At 46.4% G+C, this 21,953-nt stretch overlaps 1 protein-coding gene across 2 annotated transcripts; it reads right to left on the bottom strand.

Annotated features, from left to right (window-relative positions):
- Positions 1–908: 908 nt before the first annotated feature.
- Positions 909–10,952, bottom strand: LOC147240214 (uncharacterized). Of its 2 annotated transcripts, none has more exons than XM_086193288.1 (3): positions 10,799–10,952; positions 9,847–9,943; positions 909–9,750 (listed from the first exon to the last, which is right to left on the bottom strand). In XM_086193288.1, the coding sequence occupies exons 2-3, from the start codon at positions 9,932–9,934 to the stop codon at positions 1,541–1,543; spliced, it is 8,298 nt and encodes a 2,765-aa protein (XP_086049414.1). In that variant the 5' UTR covers positions 9,935–9,943; positions 10,799–10,952; the 3' UTR covers positions 909–1,540. The 2 variants fall into 2 exon arrangements, with proteins under 2 accessions (XP_086049414.1, XP_086049415.1); XM_086193289.1 differs by having other exon boundaries at positions 10,788–10,876.
- Between the last annotated feature and the right edge of the window lie 11,001 nt (positions 10,953–21,953).

The raw sequence follows: 21,953 nt of genomic DNA, 5'->3' as shown, positions 1-21,953 counted from the left end.
TTTTATCCTTGACATCACTCTTAATTTCTCAAAACAGTGCCTACAGAAAAATGAAATAGCTGACCTGCAAATTCCCGACTCGAGATTCTTGGCGTCGCTCTCAAAAACGACAGGTCCTTGTGTCATTGTTTCTAAGAGAGATCATCCAAATGCCTCCCTCAGGCTTTGGGGCGCGTCTGTGCTGCTGCCATCTTGCTCAGGGCTTTTAACCTTTTAACCGATGAAAATAGGTGCGAAAATAGTGCAAGGCACTGTCTGCCCTGTTACCCTGGTAACAATCCCCACTCGAGGAGTTTTATAATTGCAACAAGAACAGAATCTGTGAAATATAAAATGATGAATGATGTTTCAGAGCAAAAAAAGGTTGTGGTCATTTTTGTTAAAAAAAAAGAAGTTAAAACTAAAAAGAACAATTCCAAGACTGGCTTGTTAACTCATAATTTTCACGTTTCAGTTGCTTTTGTGTGTTACGATATCCCAGAGTTGAGTTGAGCGGCACAGTTGAACACTGAGCTGGCTGGATCCCTGGGCCGGCCCTGGGGGGCACACCGACCCTGCCTGGCTTTATGTTGTTATTATTACTATTCATGTATTTCAAAGAAACATGGTGGTGGTGATGATGAGGATGATGATGATGATCATTTCCCCCAGGCAGCCATCATATGGAATTATGTGACTGGAAAAAAATGCATTGTAAATGTGAGGATATGGAATTTGAAGTCGGAAGGTGCAGAGATTTCCAGTGCAACTTAAAAAATTCCATTCTGACTGTCACATGGTATCCAGGCTCATCAGCCTCTACTTCATTTCTTGTGCATTGTTTGGACACATTTCCCAGAATGCACCTGCGATGACTGGTGAAACAAAACAGGACTGAATAAATTCAGTTGTTGGTTATTTATTGATCATGAAGTTAAGATATTCTTTTGAAAGAAGCTAAAGTGCGGCTGCTTCCCCATCATTGCCATCAGACAATTGCCAGTCGGCCATTTCAACATATTTTAATGTTTTCTTACACATCTTCATATCATTTTAAACTTTCCTTTAATAATCACAATTTAAATGAACAGAATTTTGACATCTTTTATACATTCACACAAACAGAAAAATAATTTGGCCATCAATGAATCTTGAGGTTATTTTGTATTGATTAATAAACAGACACACACACAATAAATAATAAATACAATAATTTACATCTATTTCAAAGAATGAATATCAGCCATTATTTACCACAGTCCCTGATTAGTTTAAATAATTATTCTAATACATAATGTTTGATCAGAATCACTGAACCCAGATCAGATCTTGACTGCTGTTTAAATGACACATACTGTAGTTAACCCTTTGACCCCTGCTCCCTTTTACATTACATTTTGTTCTACACACTCAGAAAACATCTGCCAACACGTCTAACAATAGAATTTTCATACATTTGACAGATGTGATAAATAAAGTTTAATAATATCATGTGGACATAAATAAAGAATGGCGTTCCACCTAAGAGCATCATGAATGCCATGCTGTCTGATGCAGTTCCTTATAGAAGGGTCACAGCGAGAACTGTTGCTATGATGGAAGTGAGGCTGACTTTGGTGGTGACTGCAGCTGATTGTGGTGCTGCTGTGGATTCTCCTGTACCATTGGAAGCCTCCTGTGCTGCTGTTGCTGCTACTACAGCTGTTGCCGCTGCTGCCTCTGCTGATGAGCTCAGGACTTCCTTCATGGCTGCGGTGTCCTGTTCTGGTGTTTCCATTGCCATTTTTGCTGTTTTCACGGCTGTTTCTGCTGTAACTGCTGTTGCATGTGCCATATTTGCCACCGCTTCTGCCTGTTCTATTGCTTCCCGCTGTGCTGCTGTTGACCCGCTGCTGTCTTGTAGTATTTCCTCCAATTCCTTTGATGCCTCTGCTGTATCTTTTACCACTGATTTGACAATTTTTGAAGCTTCTGTCATTGCATCTTTTGACGCTGTGGTAGAGGAAGCAATTTCTGCTGCCTGTGCTGCATTTCTTGCTGCCTCTGCTGATTTTGATGCTGATTCTGCAATTTTTTCTGCTTTGAATGGTGGTGGTGATGCTGTTACTGCATTAAGTGCAGCTTCTTTTGCTTTTTCTGCTGCTGCAGCTGCTTTTTTTGCTGCGTTGACTGCTACCCCCACATCTTCAGTTCCACTTGAAACTAATGAAGCTGCTGTTGCTGCTTCAACTGCAGCATCAGCTGCCTCTTTTGCTGCCTCAGATGCAGTGGGTCCAGCAGCAGCTGCTGCGGCTGAGGCAGCGGCTGCAGCAGAGGCTGCTGCAGCAGCTAACCCTCCTGCTGCTGCTCTTTGTGCCTCAGGTTCTAGTGAAGTTTCGGTCAATTCTTGTGCTGCTTCAGCGATGACTGTTGCTGCCTTTGAAGCTTCAGCTGTGACTTCTGCTGCCTGTACTGCTTCCTGAGCTAGGTCCTCTGCTTCTGCTGCCATTTTATCTTTTGTTTCGCCTGTTGCGGCTGCTGTAGCTGCTGCAGCTTCAGCTGCCATTTGTGCTTTAGTTGCTGCTGCCTCACCCATTTCTGCTGCTATTTCTGCCAAAGCTGTTGATGAGTCCATTATTGCTGTTTGGTTTGAGGCTTCCTTTTCCAGTGCTTTCTGAATATCTGCTAGTGTTTCTGCAGTAGCAGCAGCTGTGTTTACTACATCTGTTGCAGCTTCCTTTGCAGCTTCTGGTGTGTCTGCTTCTGCGGCCTTCTCTGCTGCCTGTGCTGCTTGTTCTGCTGCTGTTGACGCATTTGCTGATGCCTCCGCAAGTTTTTCTGCTACGTCTTTCATCGATGCAGGTGCTTGTTCAGCTGCCTCTTTTGCTGCATCCGATGCGCTTTTAGCTGCTTCTGCTGCGATTTTGGCCTTCTGTGCTGCCTCTTCTGGTTTTATGTCTCCATTTATCACTGCAGACGAAGCCTCAGCTGCTTCTTCTGCTGCTTTGACTGCAGCTTCTGCAGCCTCGGCTGCTTTCTCAGCAACAGGTCCTGTAGCAGCAGTAGATGCTGCTGCTGCGGTTGCTGCTGCCACTGATGCAGCAGTGGAAGCAGCCACTGACGCTGCTGCAGTTGCAGATTTTTTTGATAGGGAAACTGCTGAAGGTCCTTGAGTTACAGCTGGTACAGATGTTGCTGGTGGAGCTGTAGGTTCATCAGGCATTACTTGATCAACAATCCCTGCTGTTTCCTTTGCAACTTCCTGTGCTGATTCTGCTGCTTCCTTGGCCATTTTTCTTGCTTCTGCTGCCTTTTCCTCCATTATTTCTGGGTCAACTGCCTCTACAGCAGCTGCTGCAGCTTCAGCTACCATTTCCGCCTTATCTGCCACCTCTTCGGCCTTTTCTGTCGCCGTAATTACTGGTTCCAGTATTTCCAAAGCTGAGTCTGCTCCAGCTGTTTGGTTTGAGGCTTCCTTTTCCAGTGCTTTCTGAATATCTGCTAGTGTTTCTGCAGTAGCAGCAGCTGTGTTTACTACATCTGTTGCAGCTTCCTTTGCAGCTTCTGGTGTGTCTGCTTCTGCGGCCTTCTCTGCTGCCTGTGCTGCTTGTTCTGCTGCTGTTGACGCATTTGCTGATGCCTCCGCAAGTTTTTCTGCTACGTCTTTCATCGATGCAGGTGCTTGTTCAGCTGCCTCTTTTGCTGCATCCGATGCGCTTTTAGCTGCTTCTGCTGCGATTTTGGCCTTCTGTGCTGCCTCTTCTGGTTTTATGTCTCCATTTATCACTGCAGACGAAGCCTCAGCTGCTTCTTCTGCTGCTTTGACTGCAGCTTCTGCAGCCTCGGCTGCTTTCTCAGCAACAGGTCCTGTAGCAGCAGTAGATGCTGCTGCTGCGGTTGCTGCTGCCACTGATGCAGCAGTGGAAGCAGCCACTGACGCTGCTGCAGTTGCAGATTTTTTTGATAGGGAAACTGCTGAAGGTCCTTGAGTTACAGCTGGTACAGATGTTGCTGGTGGAGCTGTAGGTTCATCAGGCATTACTTGATCAACAATCCCTGCTGTTTCCTTTGCAACTTCCTGTGCTGATTCTGCTGCTTCCTTGGCCATTTTTCTTGCTTCTGCTGCCTTTTCCTCCATTATTTCTGGGTCAACTGCCTCTACAGCAGCTGCTGCAGCTTCAGCTACCATTTCCGCCTTATCTGCCACCTCTTCGGCCTTTTCTGTCGCCGTAATTACTGGTTCCAGTATTTCCAAAGCTGAGTCTGCTCCAGCTGTTTGGTTTGAGGCTTCCTTTTCCAGTGCTTTCTGAATATCTGCTAGTGTTTCTGCAGTAGCAGCAGCTGTGTTTACTACATCTGTTGCAGCTTCCTTTGCAGCTTCTGGTGTGTCTGCTTCTGCGGCCTTCTCTGCTGCCTGTGCTGCTTGTTCTGCTGCTGTTGACGCATTTGCTGATGCCTCCGCAAGTTTTTCTGCTACGTCTTTCATCGATGCAGGTGCTTGTTCAGCTGCCTCTTTTGCTGCATCCGATGCGCTTTTAGCTGCTTCTGCTGCGATTTTGGCCTTCTGTGCTGCCTCTTCTGGTTTTATGTCTCCATTTATCACTGCAGACGAAGCCTCAGCTGCTTCTTCTGCTGCTTTGACTGCAGCTTCTGCAGCCTCGGCTGCTTTCTCAGCAACAGGTCCTGTAGCAGCAGTAGATGCTGCTGCTGCGGTTGCTGCTGCCACTGATGCAGCAGTGGAAGCAGCCACTGACGCTGCTGCAGTTGCAGATTTTTTTGATAGGGAAACTGCTGAAGGTCCTTGAGTTACAGTTGGTACAGATGTTGCTGGTGGAGCTGTAGGTTCATCAGGCATTACTTGATCAACAATCCCTGCTGTTTCCTCTGCAACTTCCTGTGCTGATTCTGCTGCTTCCTTGGCCATTTTTCTTGCTTCTGCTGCCTTTTCCTCCATTATTTCTGGGTCAACTGCCTCTACAGCAGCTGCTGCAGCTTCAGCTGCCATTTCCGCCTTATCTGCCACCTCTTTGGCCTTTTCTGTCGCCGTAATCGCTGGTTCCAGTATTTCCAAAGCTGAGTCTGCTCCAGTTGTTTGGTTTGAGGCTTCCTTTTCCAGTGCTTTCTGAATATCTGCTAGTGTTTCTGCAGTAGCAGCAGCTGTGTTTACTACATCTGTTGCAGCTTCCTTTGCAGCTTCTGGTGTGTCTGCTTCTGCGGCCTTCTCTGCTGCCTGTGCTGCTTGTTCTGCTGCTGTTGACGCATTTGCTGATGCCTCCGCAAGTTTTTCTGCTACGTCTTTCATCGATGCAGGTGCTTGTTCAGCTGCCTCTTTTGCTGCATCCGATGCGCTTTTAGCTGCTTCTGCTGCGATTTTGGCCTTCTGTGCTGCCTCTTCTGGTTTTATGTCTCCATTTATCACTGCAGACGAAGCCTCAGCTGCTTCTTCTGCTGCTTTGACTGCAGCTTCTGCAGCCTCGGCTGCTTTCTCAGCAACAGGTCCTGTAGCAGCAGTAGATGCTGCTGCTGCGGTTGCTGCTGCCACTGATGCAGCAGTGGAAGCAGCCACTGACGCTGCTGCAGTTGCAGATTTTTTTGATAGGGAAACTGCTGAAGGTCCTTGAGTTACAGCTGGTACAGATGTTGCTGGTGGAGCTGTAGGTTCATCAGGCATTACTTGATCAACAATCCCTGCTGTTTCCTTTGCAACTTCCTGTGCTGATTCTGCTGCTTCCTTGGCCATTTTTCTTGCTTCTGCTGCCTTTTCCTCCATTATTTCTGGGTCAACTGCCTCTACAGCAGCTGCTGCAGCTTCAGCTGCCATTTCCGCCTTATCTGCCACCTCTTTGGCCTTTTCTGTCGCCGTAATCGCTGGTTCCAGTATTTCCAAAGCTGAGTCTGCTCCAGTTGTTTGGTTTGAGGCTTCCTTTTCCAGTGCTTTCTGAATATCTGCTAGTGTTTCTGCAGTAGCAGCAGCTGTGTTTACTACATCTGTTGCAGCTTCCCTTGCAGCTTCTGGTGTGTCTGCTTCTGCGGCCTTCTCTGCTGCCTGTGCTGCTTGTTCTGCTGCTGTTGACGCATTTGCTGATGCCTCCGCAAGTTTTTCTGCTACGTCTTTCATCGATGCAGGTGCTTGTTCAGCTGCCTCTTTTGCTGCATCCGATGCGCTTTTAGCTGCTTCTGCTGCGATTTTGGCCTTCTGTGCTGCCTCTTCTGGTTTTATGTCTCCATTTATCACTGCAGACGAAGCCTCAGCTGCTTCTTCTGCTGCTTTGACTGCAGCTTCTGCAGCCTCGGCTGCTTTCTCAGCAACAGGTCCTGTAGCAGCAGTAGATGCTGCTGCTGCGGTTGCTGCTGCCACTGATGCAGCAGTGGAAGCAGCCACTGACGCTGCTGCAGTTGCAGATTTTTTTGATAGGGAAACTGCTGAAGGTCCTTGAGTTACAGCTGGTACAGATGTTGCTGGTGGAGCTGTAGGTTCATCAGGCATTACTTGATCAACAATCCCTGCTGTTTCCTCTGCAACTTCCTGTGCTGATTCTGCTGCTTCCTTGGCCATTTTTCTTGCTTCTGCTGCCTTTTCCTCCATTATTTCTGGGTCAACTGCCTCTACAGCAGCTGCTGCAGCTTCAGCTGCCATTTCCGCCTTATCTGCCACCTCTTTGGCCTTTTCTGTCGCCGTTATTACTGGTTCCAGTATTTCCAAAGCTGAGTCTGCTCCAATTGTTTGGTTTGAGGCTTCCTTTTCCAGTGCTTTCTGAATATCTGCTAGTGTTTCTGCAGTAGCAGCAGCTGTGTTTACTACATCTGTTGCAGCTTCCTTTGCAGCTTCTGGTGTGTCTGCTTCTGCGGCCTTCTCTGCTGCCTGTGCTGCTTGTTCTGCTGCTGTTGACGCATTTGCTGATGCCTCCGCAAGTTTTTCTGCTACGTCTTTCATCGATGCAGGTGCTTGTTCAGCTGCCTCTTTTGCTGCATCCGATGCGCTTTTAGCTGCTTCTGCTGCGATTTTGGCCTTCTGTGCTGCCTCTTCTGGTTTTATGTCTCCATTTATCACTGCAGACGAAGCCTCAGCTGCTTCTTCTGCTGCTTTGACTGCAGCTTCTGCAGCCTCGGCTGCTTTCTCAGCAACAGGTCCTGTAGCAGCAGTAGATGCTGCTGCTGCGGTTGCTGCTGCCACTGATGCAGCAGTGGAAGCAGCCACTGACGCTGCTGCAGTTGCAGATTTTTTTGATAGGGAAACTGCTGAAGGTCCTTGAGTTACAGTTGGTACAGATGTTGCTGGTGGAGCTGTAGGTTCATCAGGCATTACTTGATCAACAATCCCTGCTGTTTCCTCTGCAACTTCCTGTGCTGATTCTGCTGCTTCCTTGGCCATTTTTCTTGCTTCTGCTGCCTTTTCCTCCATTATTTCTGGGTCAACTGCCTCTACAGCAGCTGCTGCAGCTTCAGCTGCCATTTCCGCCTTATCTGCCACCTCTTTGGCCTTTTCTGTCGCCGTAATTACTGGTTCCAGTATTTCCAAAGCTGAGTCTGCTCCAGCTGTTTGGTTTGAGGCTTCCTTTTCCAGTGCTTTCTGAATATCTGCTAGTGTTTCTGCAGTAGCAGCAGCTGTGTTTACTACATCTGTTGCAGCTTCCTTTGCAGCTTCTGGTGTGTCTGCTTCTGCGGCCTTCTCTGCTGCCTGTGCTGCTTGTTCTGCTGCTGTTGATGCATTTGCTGATGCCTCCGCAAGTTTTTCTGCTACGTCTTTCATCGATGCAGGTGCTTGTTCAGCTGCCTCTTTTGCTGCATCCGATGCGCTTTTAGCTGCTTCTGCTGCGATTTTGGCCTTCTGTGCTGCCTCTTCTGGTTTTATGTCTCCATTTATCACTGCAGACGAAGCCACAGCTGCTTCTTCTGCTGCTTTGACTGCAGCTTCTGCAGCCTCGGCTGCTTTCTCAGCAACAGGTCCTGTAGCAGCAGTAGATGCTGCTGCTGCGGTTGCTGCTGCCACTGATGCAGCAGTGGAAGCAGCCACTGACGCTGCTGCAGTTGCAGATTTTTTTGATAGGGAAACTGCTGAAGGTCCTTGAGTTACAGTTGGTACAGATGTTGCTGGTGGAGCTGTAGGTTCATCAGGCATTACTTGATCAACAATCCCTGCTGTTTCCTCTGCAACTTCCTGTGCTGATTCTGCTGCTTCCTTGGCCATTTTTCTTGCTTCTGCTGCCTTTTCCTCCATTATTTCTGGGTCAACTGCCTCTACAACAGCTGCTGCAGCTTCAGCTGCCATTTCCGCCTTATCTGCCACCTCTTTGGCCTTTTCTGTCGCCGTTATTACTGGTTCCAGTATTTCCAAAGCTGAGTCTGCTCCAATTGTTTGGTTTGAGGCTTCCTTTTCCAGTGCTTTCTGAATATCTGCTAGTGTTTCTGCAGTAGCAGCAGCTGTGTTTACTACATCTGTTGCAGCTTCCTTTGCAGCTTCTGGTGTGTCTGCTTCTGCGGCCTTCTCTGCTGCCTGTGCTGCTTGTTCTGCTGCTGTTGACGCATTTGCTGATGCCTCCGCAAGTTTTTCTGCTACGTCTTTCATCGATGCAGGTGCTTGTTCAGCTGCCTCTTTTGCTGCATCCGATGCGCTTTTAGCTGCTTCTGCTGCGATTTTGGCCTTCTGTGCTGCCTCTTCTGGTTTTATGTCTCCATTTATCACTGCAGACGAAGCCTCAGCTGCTTCTTCTGCTGCTTTGACTGCAGCTTCTGCAGCCTCGGCTGCTTTCTCAGCAACAGGTCCTGTAGCAGCAGTAGATGCTGCTGCTGCGGTTGCTGCTGCCACTGATGCAGCAGTGGAAGCAGCCACTGACGCTGCTGCAGTTGCAGATTTTTTTGATAGGGAAACTGCTGAAGGTCCTTGAGTTACAGTTGGTACAGATGTTGCTGGTGGAGCTGTAGGTTCATCAGGCATTACTTGATCAACAATCCCTGCTGTTTCCTCTGCAACTTCCTGTGCTAATTCTGCTGCTTCCTTGGCCATTTTTCTTGCTTCTGCTGCCTTTTCCTCCATTATTTCTGGGTCAACTGCCTCTACAGCAGCTGCTGCAGCTTCAGCTGCCATTTCCGCCTTATCTGCCACCTCTTCGGCCTTTTCTGTCGCCATTATTACTGGTTCCAGTATTTCCAAAGCTGAGTCTGCTCCAGTTGTTTGGTTTGAGGCTTCCTTTTCCAGTGCTTTCTGAATATCTGCTAGTGTTTCTGCAGTAGCAGCAGCTGTGTTTACTACATCTGTTGCAGCTTCCTTTGCAGCTTCTGGTGTGTCTGCTTCTGCGGCCTTCTCTGCTGCCTGTGCTGCTTGTTCTGCTGCTGTTGACGCATTTGCTGATGCCTCCGCAAGTTTTTCTGCTACGTCTTTCATCGATGCAGGTGCTTGTTCAGCTGCCTCTTTTGCTGCATCCGATGCGCTTTTAGCTGCTTCTGCTGCGATTTTGGCCTTCTGTGCTGCCTCTTCTGGTTTTATGTCTCCATTTATCACTGCAGACGAAGCCTCAGCTGCTTCTTCTGCTGCTTTGACTGCAGCTTCTGCAGCCGCGGCTGCTTTCTCAGCAACAGGTCCTGTAGCAGCAGTAGATGCTGCTGCTGCGGTTGCTGCTGCCACTGATGCAGCAGTGGAAGCAGCAGCTGTGGCTGCTGCAGTTGTAGATGTTGCTGTGTATGGTTGTGGATGCATTGTTGTTGGATTCTTGGTTGTTTGTACTGGGGGAGGCACTGTTGTCAGGTTTGGACACTTTCTTCTTATGCTTCCTTCAACGCGCTGGCTGTCGGTTGCTTTTCCCATCGAAAGAAATTGGATAGAATTCAATAATTTTAAACAACATCATCACTTTTAGGATTTGCTATCATTTTAGCAGTTTAATTACTTACCTATGAGCAGAAGGACAATAATTACACTCTTGGTAATCATTGTGATGGGTTTTGTCCCTCCTCCAGTGTCTTTATCAAAACTACACATGACCGTGTTCTGTGAGGAAAGCAAATGAGAAGAAAAGTGTTATTACTTTGTGAATAATCTCAGTAACATAACTTCATAACAAAAAGAATTCCTCTTTTCTTTTCAGCACTGTTTACAGCTGCTGTAACAGCAGTCGCTCATTACAAACAGGAAGTTCTAATAAAATTAGAAATTACACACTTCTGAAATAACGACAGCTACAAAGCAGTTATCTCAAGTTGTGTCAATGCTGATTGAGTGAAATCAAACAGGACCTAAAAATAAACCTGCTGATCTACGGCATAACACTTAAGTTCCAGTCACGGATGGAAAAATCAAATAGCAACACATTCTGCTCTGTTTCCCTTCCTCCTCATCCGATATTAATTCAACCAATGTAAAGGAAGCAGTTAGAGGAGTGCTTAGCTGAGTCAGCATCCCTTTGCGCTTTGACAGATACTGTTTTTCGGATTTGGAAGATGAAATTATTCCTCACCATGAACATGAGAGTTAAAGCCTCAAGTCCAAAGCAATACTATTTGGTACCTTTTCCTGGCAATGAGTTCAAAAAAAAAACAACCCAGAACAAAACAGAAAAAAGAAAGAAAAACCCAAATCTGCTATTTTTGTGGGTAAGTTTTAATGCGGAGGAGCTAACTACTCCTAAAAACTAAAGTTTTTATTGTTTTCTGTGAATTAATGGTAAACTATGATATATTTCCAAAGTTATAAAAAAGATCCCCAAAATCCTAAGCAAAAAAAAAAACCAAAACCAAAAAAAACACAACAACAATAAAAAGGAAATAATTTTTTTAGTCACACTTTCAAGAATTATGCAGTCAGATTTCATGGAAAAAAAGAGAAGTGAACCAACCAAATACTCACCGGGATCTTGAAGTGAAGTTAAGTGAAGAAATGCACTATCCGTTTACTGTCAGCCTCTGTTGTCCTGAAATGGATTTGTGTTCTCCAACTCGGTTCCCTCTGCCTATAAGTATCCCCAGCCTCCACCTTCTTGCGTCAAGTGATGAATCATGATGATTGACCTGAATTTCTCCCTCCCAGATTTAGGTGTAACATCTATAAATCTGCACCTCCTTTTCTGTTCATAGACAAATTATTGATGACTAAAACTCCTGTTCGCTCCATAATTAAATGACTTATGAAACTTGGAGAGTGGCATTTCAACTTTTCAACCTGTAATTAAGAGTTCTATTATTATCTTCATTTAAATGCTCTTAATAAAAGGCCAAACGTCACAAAGTGCGTAAGAAAATGTACAATAATACATGAGGAAAACAGGCAGGAACGAGGCCTTCAGGAGAACAGAAATCTAACATGAGAGATGATTCATCATAAAGGATGAGATGTGAAACAACGGCTGAGACAAGTTTAGCATAATTCAAGGGGAATAAAGAAAAACAGGTAAAACTGAGCTGGGCGCTCTGGTACGAAAGGTTTTACAATTTGAACAAGTACAATGAAGCTACAGCTCCACCAGCAACTTCTGCAACTGCAGGAGTACAATTTGAAAAAGTGAAGTTTATGATAGAGAAAGGAAACTTGCACACATTTGCATGATCCAGCAGGTATTTGTTTTTTCACCATCTGTGTCTCCACCTTTGTAACTGTGTTCAGGATTCTCACTGCATCCTGTCAATGCAGCTACGCCCACAACCTTCCCAGGTGTGACTGCTCAATCACTTATGTAGAACCACATTGTTGAGCTGGAATCTGGTCTTCTGTGTCAAACACTGAGAGCTGCTCACGTCAAGAGATAATTGCTACAAAATATCAGGCTTTCAAAACAGCCGTGCACCACACCCATCTGAGCATCTGCTAACAAACTAGCATCTTCTAGAAAGAAGAGATTGGAGGTTTGGGATACTCAGATGCTTCAGACCTGCAGTTTTATAAATGCCACGGCTTTACACACCTGTCTGTGCGCCAGGCGTTTTGGTTATCAGTTAAACTCTTTTGTGTTATCATCATTTGGAAGACAACATGGGTTGTGTGTCCCATCATTCCTTTATACCACATCCCTCCTTTCGATATGGTATTCATCCATCCATCTTCAGTCACTTATTTCAGACCTAAATGAAACCCGTCGGGATTCAGAGGCCAAATGCCCCCCCCCCCCCACTTCAGGAATGCAAGAAGAGCCACCCATGTAAATTTAGCTTGAAGCTAATGGAGATTGATGGCTAACAGCAGCTAAACTGTACAAAAACTGTACAAAAAAACCTGTTCACAGGAGTCCTGAGTGCAACCAACTGGTGGATTTAGTTAAGCCAAATCACTCCAGCTTGATCATGGCGATGCCAAAACATACGTGTTCTACTTAGTTACTTCTTAGTTCAATCAAAATGTTTGTTGACTACTGACCATTCAGAGGATAAAGGAAGTTGTTGTTCACATTCACTCTACAAGCTTGTGGGCGTGAACGTGGCAGGATCTTATATAAAAATGTGTACATGTAAGGATTTGATTGAATGTCAGATCTGACCTCACTGTGCGCATTATGATGACTTGTATAATCAAAAAATACCTATATGATGAAAAATGCCATCACGCTATGTGTGCTGTGACAAGCTTGTAACAGTGCCTCCATTTGCTGACTGTTGTCAGTCGAGCGTAGAAAGAGCACCTTGTTACTATGGGATGGAAGCAGACAAACAAACAGGAGGTCACTGACACGCTGACACATCCCTGCTGTTCTCTGAAGAACAGTTTATCTGAATGTCACATCACCAGCCTGAAACTGGATTGAATTGAATCCTTTATTGTCACTGTCAACACTGTGGCCAACATTAACTGTGAAAATCAGACTGATGATCGATGATACCACGTCTGTGCACTTGACATCCTCTCCTTTATGTAAAATCCAGACATATTAAGTTTTCACCACCTTCTTTCCGTCAGGAACACACACACACACACACACACACACACACACACACACACACACACACACACACACACACACACACACACAGTCAGGTGTGTGAGGCTCTGCTCTATTTCAGTTTGGGATAATTGTTAAAAGTCACACTGATTCCTATTGTTTTCATTGCATTATTGATGGCTTGGCTTGACATGATTTTATTTTATCCAGCTCTTGCAATTCATATCAGTTGCCGGCATTTCTGGGGAGAGGAGTGGTGTTTATTTTTTAACAGTGTTCTCATGTTCCTGATGTAAAAGCCCGCAGGTGGGGACTGTTGATCAAATCAGGTTTCACCTGGCCTAAAGGTGTGGCCTCTCAGAAAAGCAGAAGAACCAGTTCTTTCTAATCTAGTTTAAGTTTGCACACATTTTAAGTCTTGGAATTTATGTTAATTGAGATGACAAAAATGACTTTTGATCACACAAGACTTGAGAGATAGAGTACAACCCGATCAGCAAGTACTACACGGTGTATTCTGAGGTTCAAACCCCAGCGGAGCATCAAGCAGCCCATGATGAGGACAGCAGCTGTTAAGAGGAGCCTGCAGGGTCATCAGTCATGAAAAGGTTATGCAAGCAGTCATTTGGATAAACTCTGAGAAAACAACCCTCCAGAAACAACATGCCAAGTAATGAGTGACAGCTGACAGACAGCAGGACAAATTACATAAAACGCATAGATGGTGTACGTGAAATGCTGGGTGGGGCAGGGCGTGGTCTGTGAGTTGTGTATGACATCATCATCATAGCTTTACTAAACAGATGCAGAATGAGAAAAGAGAATCCCTGCTGGGGGTCGTGTGTGTGTGTGTGTGGGGGGGGGGGCTGGAGCCTCCCAGCAGGGTCAAGCCACCTGTCCATCACAGGAACACATAGAACAGACCAGTCACACTCACCAGTTAGCCTCACAAACGTGTTCTTCTGAGGAAGCTGGAGCACCCTGAGAGAACCCACACAGACATGGGGAGAACACACCAACTCCCCAGACAAAGGCCCTGGCTGGGACCTGGGTTAGAACCCAGAACCTTCCTGCTGGGAGCAATGGTGCTCTCACCACGCTGCTGTGGGGATCTGTATCATGTAACGTGTATGTGAGATGCAGTCAATATTTCCATCAATCATACAACATACATGCACACATTACAGTGACAGGGAGTCAGTATGTTCATACAAGTCCAACCAGAGGTACCTCACTGGGGTCACATGCTTGTCACAGTGACCTTGACCTTTGACCACCAAAATCATGTCCAGCAGTCCCAACACACAATTGTGCTAAATTTGAAGAAATTCCTTCAAGACATTCTTAAGGCAGCGTTTTATCAAGAGCAAGGCGGAAACACACGTCCGGCCTGAAACACAACGAGCAGGCTTCGTTTGTTTGGCGCCGGGTCACATCAAGGCTTGTACCTGCTACAGCTGAAGGCCCGGGCAGGCAGCAGGCCTGGAACCATGCTCCTGAAATTACTTTGTTTTAAATAGACCCAACAACTCCTCATGAGCAGAGAATCAGTTACCAAGAGAAAGAAATGCCTTCCACGATGATATCACATCTGAAAAATTGCTCTATTTTGCAACATTAAGAGAGGGAATAGAAAAATCATGCGAACGCTGCATTTGGAACCAGAGACACTTTTGCCCAAGCTGGCTCAAATGGCTCAGCTCAGCTCCGTTCACTTTGGTTCAGTTTTATTCAGTTCGGTTCAGTTTGTTCATGTGGTTCATGTCCACATGGAAGAACAAAAACCTGCAGTCAATGACAAATGGCCGCCAAAGCTGCTGGAGCACGCCGGCTGCCGCCGCCGCTGGCTGTGTTCTACTAGTACAGGGGTAGGGAACCATGTGCCATGGAGAGCCGTGTGTATGCAGGTTTTCCTTCCAACCCAACACTTAAACAGGTGATTCCACTGATTGACACTCTTCTGTGGCTAAAGGTGTGTTAATCAGTGGAATCACCTGTTTAAGTGTTGGGTTGGAAGGAGAACCTGCATACACACGGCTCTCCATGGCACATGGTTCCCTACCCCTGTACTAGGGTGTGGATGCCCTTTAGGTTCGGTCCAAAAATGTGGACACACAGGTTTTTTTCAGTTTGTCAGTAAAGATGAAACATTAAATACATCCTTGTCATTGATGTCTGACCTCGAAACCTGGAATGTCTTCATGATCAGTTGACCTGATTAATGGTCAGTGCTTAGAGCGATGAGGGCTCCTGTCCAGGGGCCAAAGCCCGTCTTTTGTCAGTTGGTGCTGTTTAGTTCTAATAGGGATGTTGTCTGATACGATCACACAGGGCCGGTTACAGCTGATTCATATTCCCACACCATCATTCTAAAAATACTCCTCAGTATGTAAAGCCTGATAGAACAAAAGAACAAATAAGGTGGGGCAGAGCAATTACAGCGTGGCGTACGTCAGAGGTCACAAAAGAAGATGGTTGGTGTTATAAAGATATAAAACAACAGAAAAACACTTAATATCAGTTGGAATACAAAAATAAAACAACAAAATCATTAATTTAAAAATGGGAATGTCAGCAGCAACATGTCCACAGTCCTCAGAGAGCCTCGCTGGTAGCTTAGCACAAAGGCTGGTGGTGGGCGAGAAGGTTAGCATGGCATCGCCGTCGCCATCGCCATCGCCATCGCCATCGCCATGCTGGGTGGGTGACTGTGATTTCTCCTACTTTGCTTCACCCAGAAGGGAAATAATTTAATTGAGCTTAGTTTGTTCATGTTTATTTATTGTTTTGTGCAGATCTGACGTCTATTAACACACCTTATTATTATTATTATTATTATTGTTGTTATTATTATTAAGGCGGCCCGGTGGAGCAGTGGTCCTCCCTGTGGCCCCCCAGCAAGAAGGTTGTGGGTGGAGTCCCGGCTGCAGCACGGGGTCTTTCTGGGTGAGTCTCCATGTTCTCCCTGTTCCTGCTGGGTTCTCTCTGGTACTCCAGCTTCCTCCACAGTCCAAAGACATCAAGAGGGACCAGGTTAATCCAGACTCTAAATTGACCGTAGGCGTGGCTGGGAGAGCCAATGGTTGTCTGTCTCTATGTGTTGGCCCTGCCATGGACTGGTGACCTGTCCAGGGGGAAGGCTGCTGGGATAGGCTCCACCCCCACCACCCTCAACAGGAGAAGAGGGGGAAGATGGGGGGATGGATTAGTAGTAGTAGTAGTAGTAGTAGTAGTAGGTAGTAGTAGTAGTAGTAGTAGTAGTATAACAGCAACACTGTGTTTGCTAGGAAAGGCTTGCTCGTCTGTAGCGCCCCCTGGAGGGTAAATGCTACCTGTAATAAGGACAGCGGTACATTCACACTCTATAGCACATTTCAGACACAGGGCAATTTAAAGTGCTTTACATAAAACAAACATAAAAAGACATTCAACACAATTAGAAGAGTTACATTGCAGCTAAAGTAAAGTTAGAGATAGAAGCTAAACAGGCAGCTATAAGTTGCAGTGCAGTGTGAGACACTGATCAGAGGCCTCAAGTTTGATTTAATAGGACACGGCAAACACATGGGTTTTCAGCTGTGATTTAAAAGAACTGAGAGTTTCAGCAGACCTACAGTTTTCTGGGAGTTTGTTCCAGAAATGTGGAGCATAGAAACTAAATGCTGCTTCTCCGCGTTTGGTTCTGACTCTGGGGACAGAGAGCAGACCTGGTCCTGATGACCTGAGAGGTCTGGATGGTTCGTAACGTACCATCAGATCAGGAATGTATTTTGGTCCTAAATCATTCAGTGCTGTATAAACCAGCAGCAGTATTTTAAAATCAGTTCTTTGGCAGACAGGAAGCCAGAACTGGAGTGATGTGATCTACTTTCCTGGTCTTAGTGAGGACTCCAGCAGCAGCATTCTGAATCAGTTGGAGCCGTCTGATGGATTTTTTAGGGAGACCTGTGAAGACACCGTTACAGTAGTCGAGTCTACTGAAGATAAACGCATGGACAAGCTTTTCCAAATCCTGTTGGGACATCAGTCCTTTAACCTTTGATATGTTCTTCAGGTGATAGGAGGCTGACTTTGTAATTGTCTTTATGTGGCTGTGAAGATTCAGGTCTGCGTTCATGACTACACTAAGATGTCTGGTTTGGTTTGTGCTTTTTAACATAACCGACTGAAGCTGAGCGCTGACTTTTAATCGCTCTTCTTCGACTCCAAAAGCAATGACTTCAGTTTTATCTTTGTTCAGTTGAAGAAGATTCTGGCTCATCCAGTCATTGATTTGTTCAATGCACTTACTTAGTGTTTGTATTGGGTTGTAGTCTCCTGGTGATATGGTCATGTAAATCTGTGTGTCGCCTGCATAATTATGGTAAGATATCTTGTTGTTTTCTATAATTTGAGTCAGAGGGAGCATGTAGATGTTGAATAGGAGTGGCCCCAGAATGGAGCCTTGGGGAACCCCACGTCATTTTTGTTTGCTCTGATGTGTAATTACCTAGAGACACAAAGTAGTCTCTGTCCTTTAGGTAGGATTCAAACCAGTTTAGTACTGTTCCAGAAAGTCCCATCCAGTTTTCCAGTTGATCTAGTAGAATGCTGTGGTCAACTGTGTCGAAAGCAGCACTGAGATCCAGCAATACTAGGACTGAAATTTTGCCACTGTCTGAGTTTAAGTAGATGTCATGAAAGACTTTGACAAGAGCAGTCTCGGTGCTGTGGTGCGGTCGAAACCCTGACTGGAAAACATCAAAACAGTTATTTAGAGCTCATAAGTTGTTAAGCTGTTGAAAAGCTGCTTTTTCAATGATTTTGCTTAAAAAAGGGAGGTTTGATAAAGGCCTATAATTGTTCATTACTGAGGTGTCTAGAGTGCTCTTTTTTAAGAGCGGCTTTATGACGGCAGTTTTCAGGGCGCGTGGAAAGACATCTGAGAGATGTGACATGTTGACAATTTGCAGAAGAAGAAGGCAAGACAAACAGCAAGCAACACATACAACAGCCTGTCCTGATCCACAACAGATATGCTGCGCGACTGCAAGATTCTGCACCTCCATCTGATGAACTGGAAAACCTCTCATCACCACAGAGTGTAAGGTCTGAACATAAATCATAAGCTAGCAGGCCGCAGGCCAAGCTAACAACTGGGCCCCAAACTGCTTGCGGGAGATTCCGCTGTCAAAGATCTGAGATTCATGTGCAGTGAAAACACGAAGGTTCTCTGTTTTCCGAGAGATATGGTTCCCGACTTGACAGCAAGAATCCCTAATATTGTCGCAGCAAATACGACTGTTAAAAAGATCATTTTTCATGCAGGGATGAATGACATTGTGAATCGACAGTCTGAAGTGCTTAAACATGATTTCACTGATCTGCTGAGCGCAGTCAGCTCTCTGGGTGTCGAGGTCTTCATTAGTGGCCCCCTTCCATCTGTCAGAAGAGGTGCTGAGAGATTCAGCAGGCTGATGGCTCTGAACACATGGCTATCTGCAGCATCTGATGTCCATTCCATGCACTTTTTGGACAATTTTAGTTTCTTCTGGGACCGCAGACATCTTTTCAAGAGAGATGGACTCTTCCTAAACAGGTCAGGAATCAAACTGCCAACAAGTCCAACATATCTGTCTGTCTGCGTCACTAATCTGTTCCTTCCTCCAAAAACAAGGTGATACAGACACGAGATGAATGTCATCAGGAAGGAGCACAACCTCTAGCTGATGTGAGATCCAGTGATGAGAGACGTCAGGGTGAACAAGAGGAGGATTCCTCATGTCAGGGTGAAGAGGAAGAGGATTCTTTGCCTTCAGCACCAAAAAGTGCCAGTGAGGGTCCACCTTCTACACCCCTCCAAACTCCACCCAGGTCACCATCCACTGTGAGCACATTGTCACCCTCATCGTCCCCCCTCATGGATTTCACTGATCACATGAACAAGCTGGTCATTGCTCCAATTAAGACCAAAGTTATATCTGGCAGAAAAAGTCACCATGGAGGAGCGCCATTCTGGTGAAAGCTCAAAAAAGGAAGTGAAGGCAGGCTGAACGCAGATGGTGTAAAAACAAACTCCAGGTGTACTATGACATTTATAAAGAGAGTCTTCACATTTATAACCAAGAATTGAAAAAGGCAAGACAGTCTTTTTTCTCTGAGATGATCAAAAATAACACCAACAATGCCCGCACCTTATTCACTGTTGTCGACAGACTGACAAACTCTTCGGCATCTATTCCTGCTGAACTGGTGTCCAACAAATCATGCAGTGACTTTGCAACCTTTTTTACAGATAAAATTCAGAAGATAAGACAAACAATATGTGGCTCCTCCAAAAGCCACATACAAACATTTCAACCCATGGACCATGCAACTCTGACAGCAACGGTTCAGAATTTAAACTCCACGACGTGCTGCCTTGATGTGATGCCTACAAGCTTGCTGAAAAGTATTTTTAATTGTTTCATCAGATGTATTGAAGATAGTAAATGCTTCTTTTCAATCAGGTCAATTTCCCAGGGCACTGAAAACTGCAGTGATCAAACCTCTCTTAAAAAAGCCTAATCTGGATGCTTCAGTACTAAGTAACTACAGCCCCCATATCTAACCTTGTGTTTTTGTCAAAGATCATTGAGAGAGTTGTCTATCAACAAATTCATTCTTTCTTGACCCAAAACAATCTCTTCAGTGCTTTCCAGTCAGGTTTTCGACCACACCACAGCACTGAAACTGCACTTATTAAGGTGTTAAATGGCATACGCCTTAATACTGATGCATCTAAAATATCAGTATTGGTACTACTAGACCTTAGTGCCGTATTCGACACAGTCGATCACAACCTGTTGCTCGACAGACTGGAGAGGTGGGTTGGACTTTCTGGTGCGGTGCTAAATTGGCTCAGATCCTACTTAGAAGATCGTGACTTCTTTGTCTCGCTTGGGAACTGTGAATCTGAGCGAACAAAGATGACATGTGGAGTCCCGCAAGGCTCTATTCTTGGACCACTTTTGTTCAACATCTATATGCTCCCACTGGCCCAGGTCATAGAGCACCATAACATCTCCTACCACTCGTATGCTGACGACACACAACTTTATATTACAGTGTCACCATGCAATTACAGTCCACTGCATCCACTGAGTGACTGTACCCTACAGGTCAATCAGTGGATGGGCCAGAATTTTCTCCAGCTCAATGCAGAAAAGACATAAGTCGTTGTGTTTGGTCCCAAAAACGCAAGGCTTGAGGTCAGCAGCCAACTTCACTCAATGACACTACAAACCACCAACCAAGCTAGAAACCTTGGTGTTGTTATGGACTCAGACCTGAATTTTAAGAGCCACATAACTAAATCAGCCTATTATCATCTCAAAAACATTGCACGAATCAAAGGATTTCTCTCTCAACAAGACATGGAAAAACTCGTCCATGCATTTATTCTTAGTAGGCTAGATTATTGTAATGGTGTCTTTACAGGTCTCAGTAAAAATCAATCAAGCACCTGCAGCTCATCCAGAATGCTGCTGCCAGAGTCCTGACCAACACTAAGAAAATGGACCACATGACACCTGTCCTTAAACCACTGCACTGACTCCCTGTGTGTCAAAGGATTGAGTTCAAAATCCTGTTACTGGTCTATAAGTCACTGAATGGGCTTGGGCCTAAATACATGTCAGAGCTGCTGGCTGGGTATGAAGCATTCAGACCCCTCAGGTCATCAGGGACGGGTCTACTCAGTGTCCCCAGGGTCAGAACCAAGCAGGGTGAAGCTGCTTTCAGCTTCTGTGGTCCACACCTGTGGAACAAACTCCCTGAACCTCTGAGGGGGGCACAAACTGTCAGCTCATTTAAATCAGGGCTGAAAACACTGCTGTTTACTGCAGCCTTCTTATAGTGTATTGATATGGTATTGATCTGGGTGATTTGGGATTGATGGATTGATTTAATATTGATTTGTCTGCTGCTGAATTGATTTTAAACCCCATCACATCACATCTCATGTGACACTAGGCCTTGAGGGGCTGGACCCCCCAATTTTAATCACATCGTAGACATTTAGGGCTTGGGGGAGTGCATGAGGATGTACTGGGAGACTCTGCCGTCTGCAACCGGCAGGGCTCCCATGCCCTGGGTGCCTCCGCCAATTTTAACTACATTCTAGTCATCCACATCATCACATCTACATTCCCATGCACAACACGCACCCTGCACCCATGTTGGGATGGGGGGGCAGCTGGGGCGGGGAGTGGGTCCAGTGCTGCCTCCTTCGCTAACTGCACCATTGCAGATCTGGGGGCCTGGCCGGTGCTCTTGGGAGGGGGGGGGGGAGTCCCTCCTCCCGGCGTGATGGTTGGGCTGGGGTTGGTCGCGGGCCTTGCTGTTGTGCGGTGGATCGCTTGCTGGCGGTTTCACTAAGTCTGAGGTGCCCTGGACCGTATCAGTATCTATGGAGTACTCAGCCCCTGTATGGAGGAAGATGAGGGTATGATTGTTTTGTCCGGGGATGGTGGTCCTGGGCGTATTTGCCTTCTGCTCACCCCAGCAGGCAGGCTGGGCCTCTCGGGGGAGTGGGGGGTCCTGGCTGGCTGGCTGGTGGTGCCCTGTAGCCTGAAGCCTGCCTACTCTGGGGGTAGGGGGAGAACAGGGGATGGGTGGAGGGGATGGGGATCGAGGGTTGGGGGTGGGGGTAGCTCTGTATGGGGGCGGTGGGCCTGGTTGTTGGTGGGCTGTGGTTGCTTCGCCTGGGTGTGGGGTGTGGGTGGGTGTCAGCCTCGCCGCTGGCGGACCCCTTGGGAGGCTCTGGTCGGGTCTTGGGCCAGGGGGGCCCTATGCCCCTGGGCTCTGCTCATGCTGTGGGGGGATGCCTGGCAGGACCGGGGTCCTCTCTGCCCCGTCTCTCTGTGGGTTGCTTCCGGGTGGGGGTTGCTGCTCCTATGCTTTCCTACGGGTCCTGGCATGGGTTGGACCTGTGGCTGTTTCCTGGGGGAGGGGTGGCCTGGGGCTCCCCATGTCCTGGGGGTTTCTGGGTGCTCTGGTGACCTGGTCCTGACCTACCTGCTATCCTGGACTGGGGGTGTGATGTCCTGGGCCCCCCACATCAGCTACAGCCAGCTACACACAGCATCCAAGACAAACCGTAGCACACACACATAC

This window comes from Aulostomus chinensis, chromosome 22, assembly GCF_037954235.1.
Source record: "Aulostomus chinensis isolate RoL2024-O1b breed Wild chromosome 22, RoL_Achi_v1.0, whole genome shotgun sequence".
In the NCBI taxonomy this organism is placed as follows: domain Eukaryota; kingdom Metazoa; phylum Chordata; class Actinopteri; order Syngnathiformes; family Aulostomidae; genus Aulostomus; species Aulostomus chinensis.
This window is presented reverse-complemented; position numbering and strand designations above follow the sequence as displayed.

Bases quoted from the DNA above. Each gene is read 5' to 3' on its own strand.
- LOC147240214 (XM_086193288.1), bottom strand. From the start codon at position 9,934: ATGTGTAGTTTTGATAAAGACACTGGAGGAGGGACAAAACCCATCACA. The intron at 9,751-9,846 runs GTAAGTAATTAA...CGATGGGAAAAG, and splicing joins TATTGTCCTTCTGCTCATAG to CAACCGACAGCCAGCGCGTT.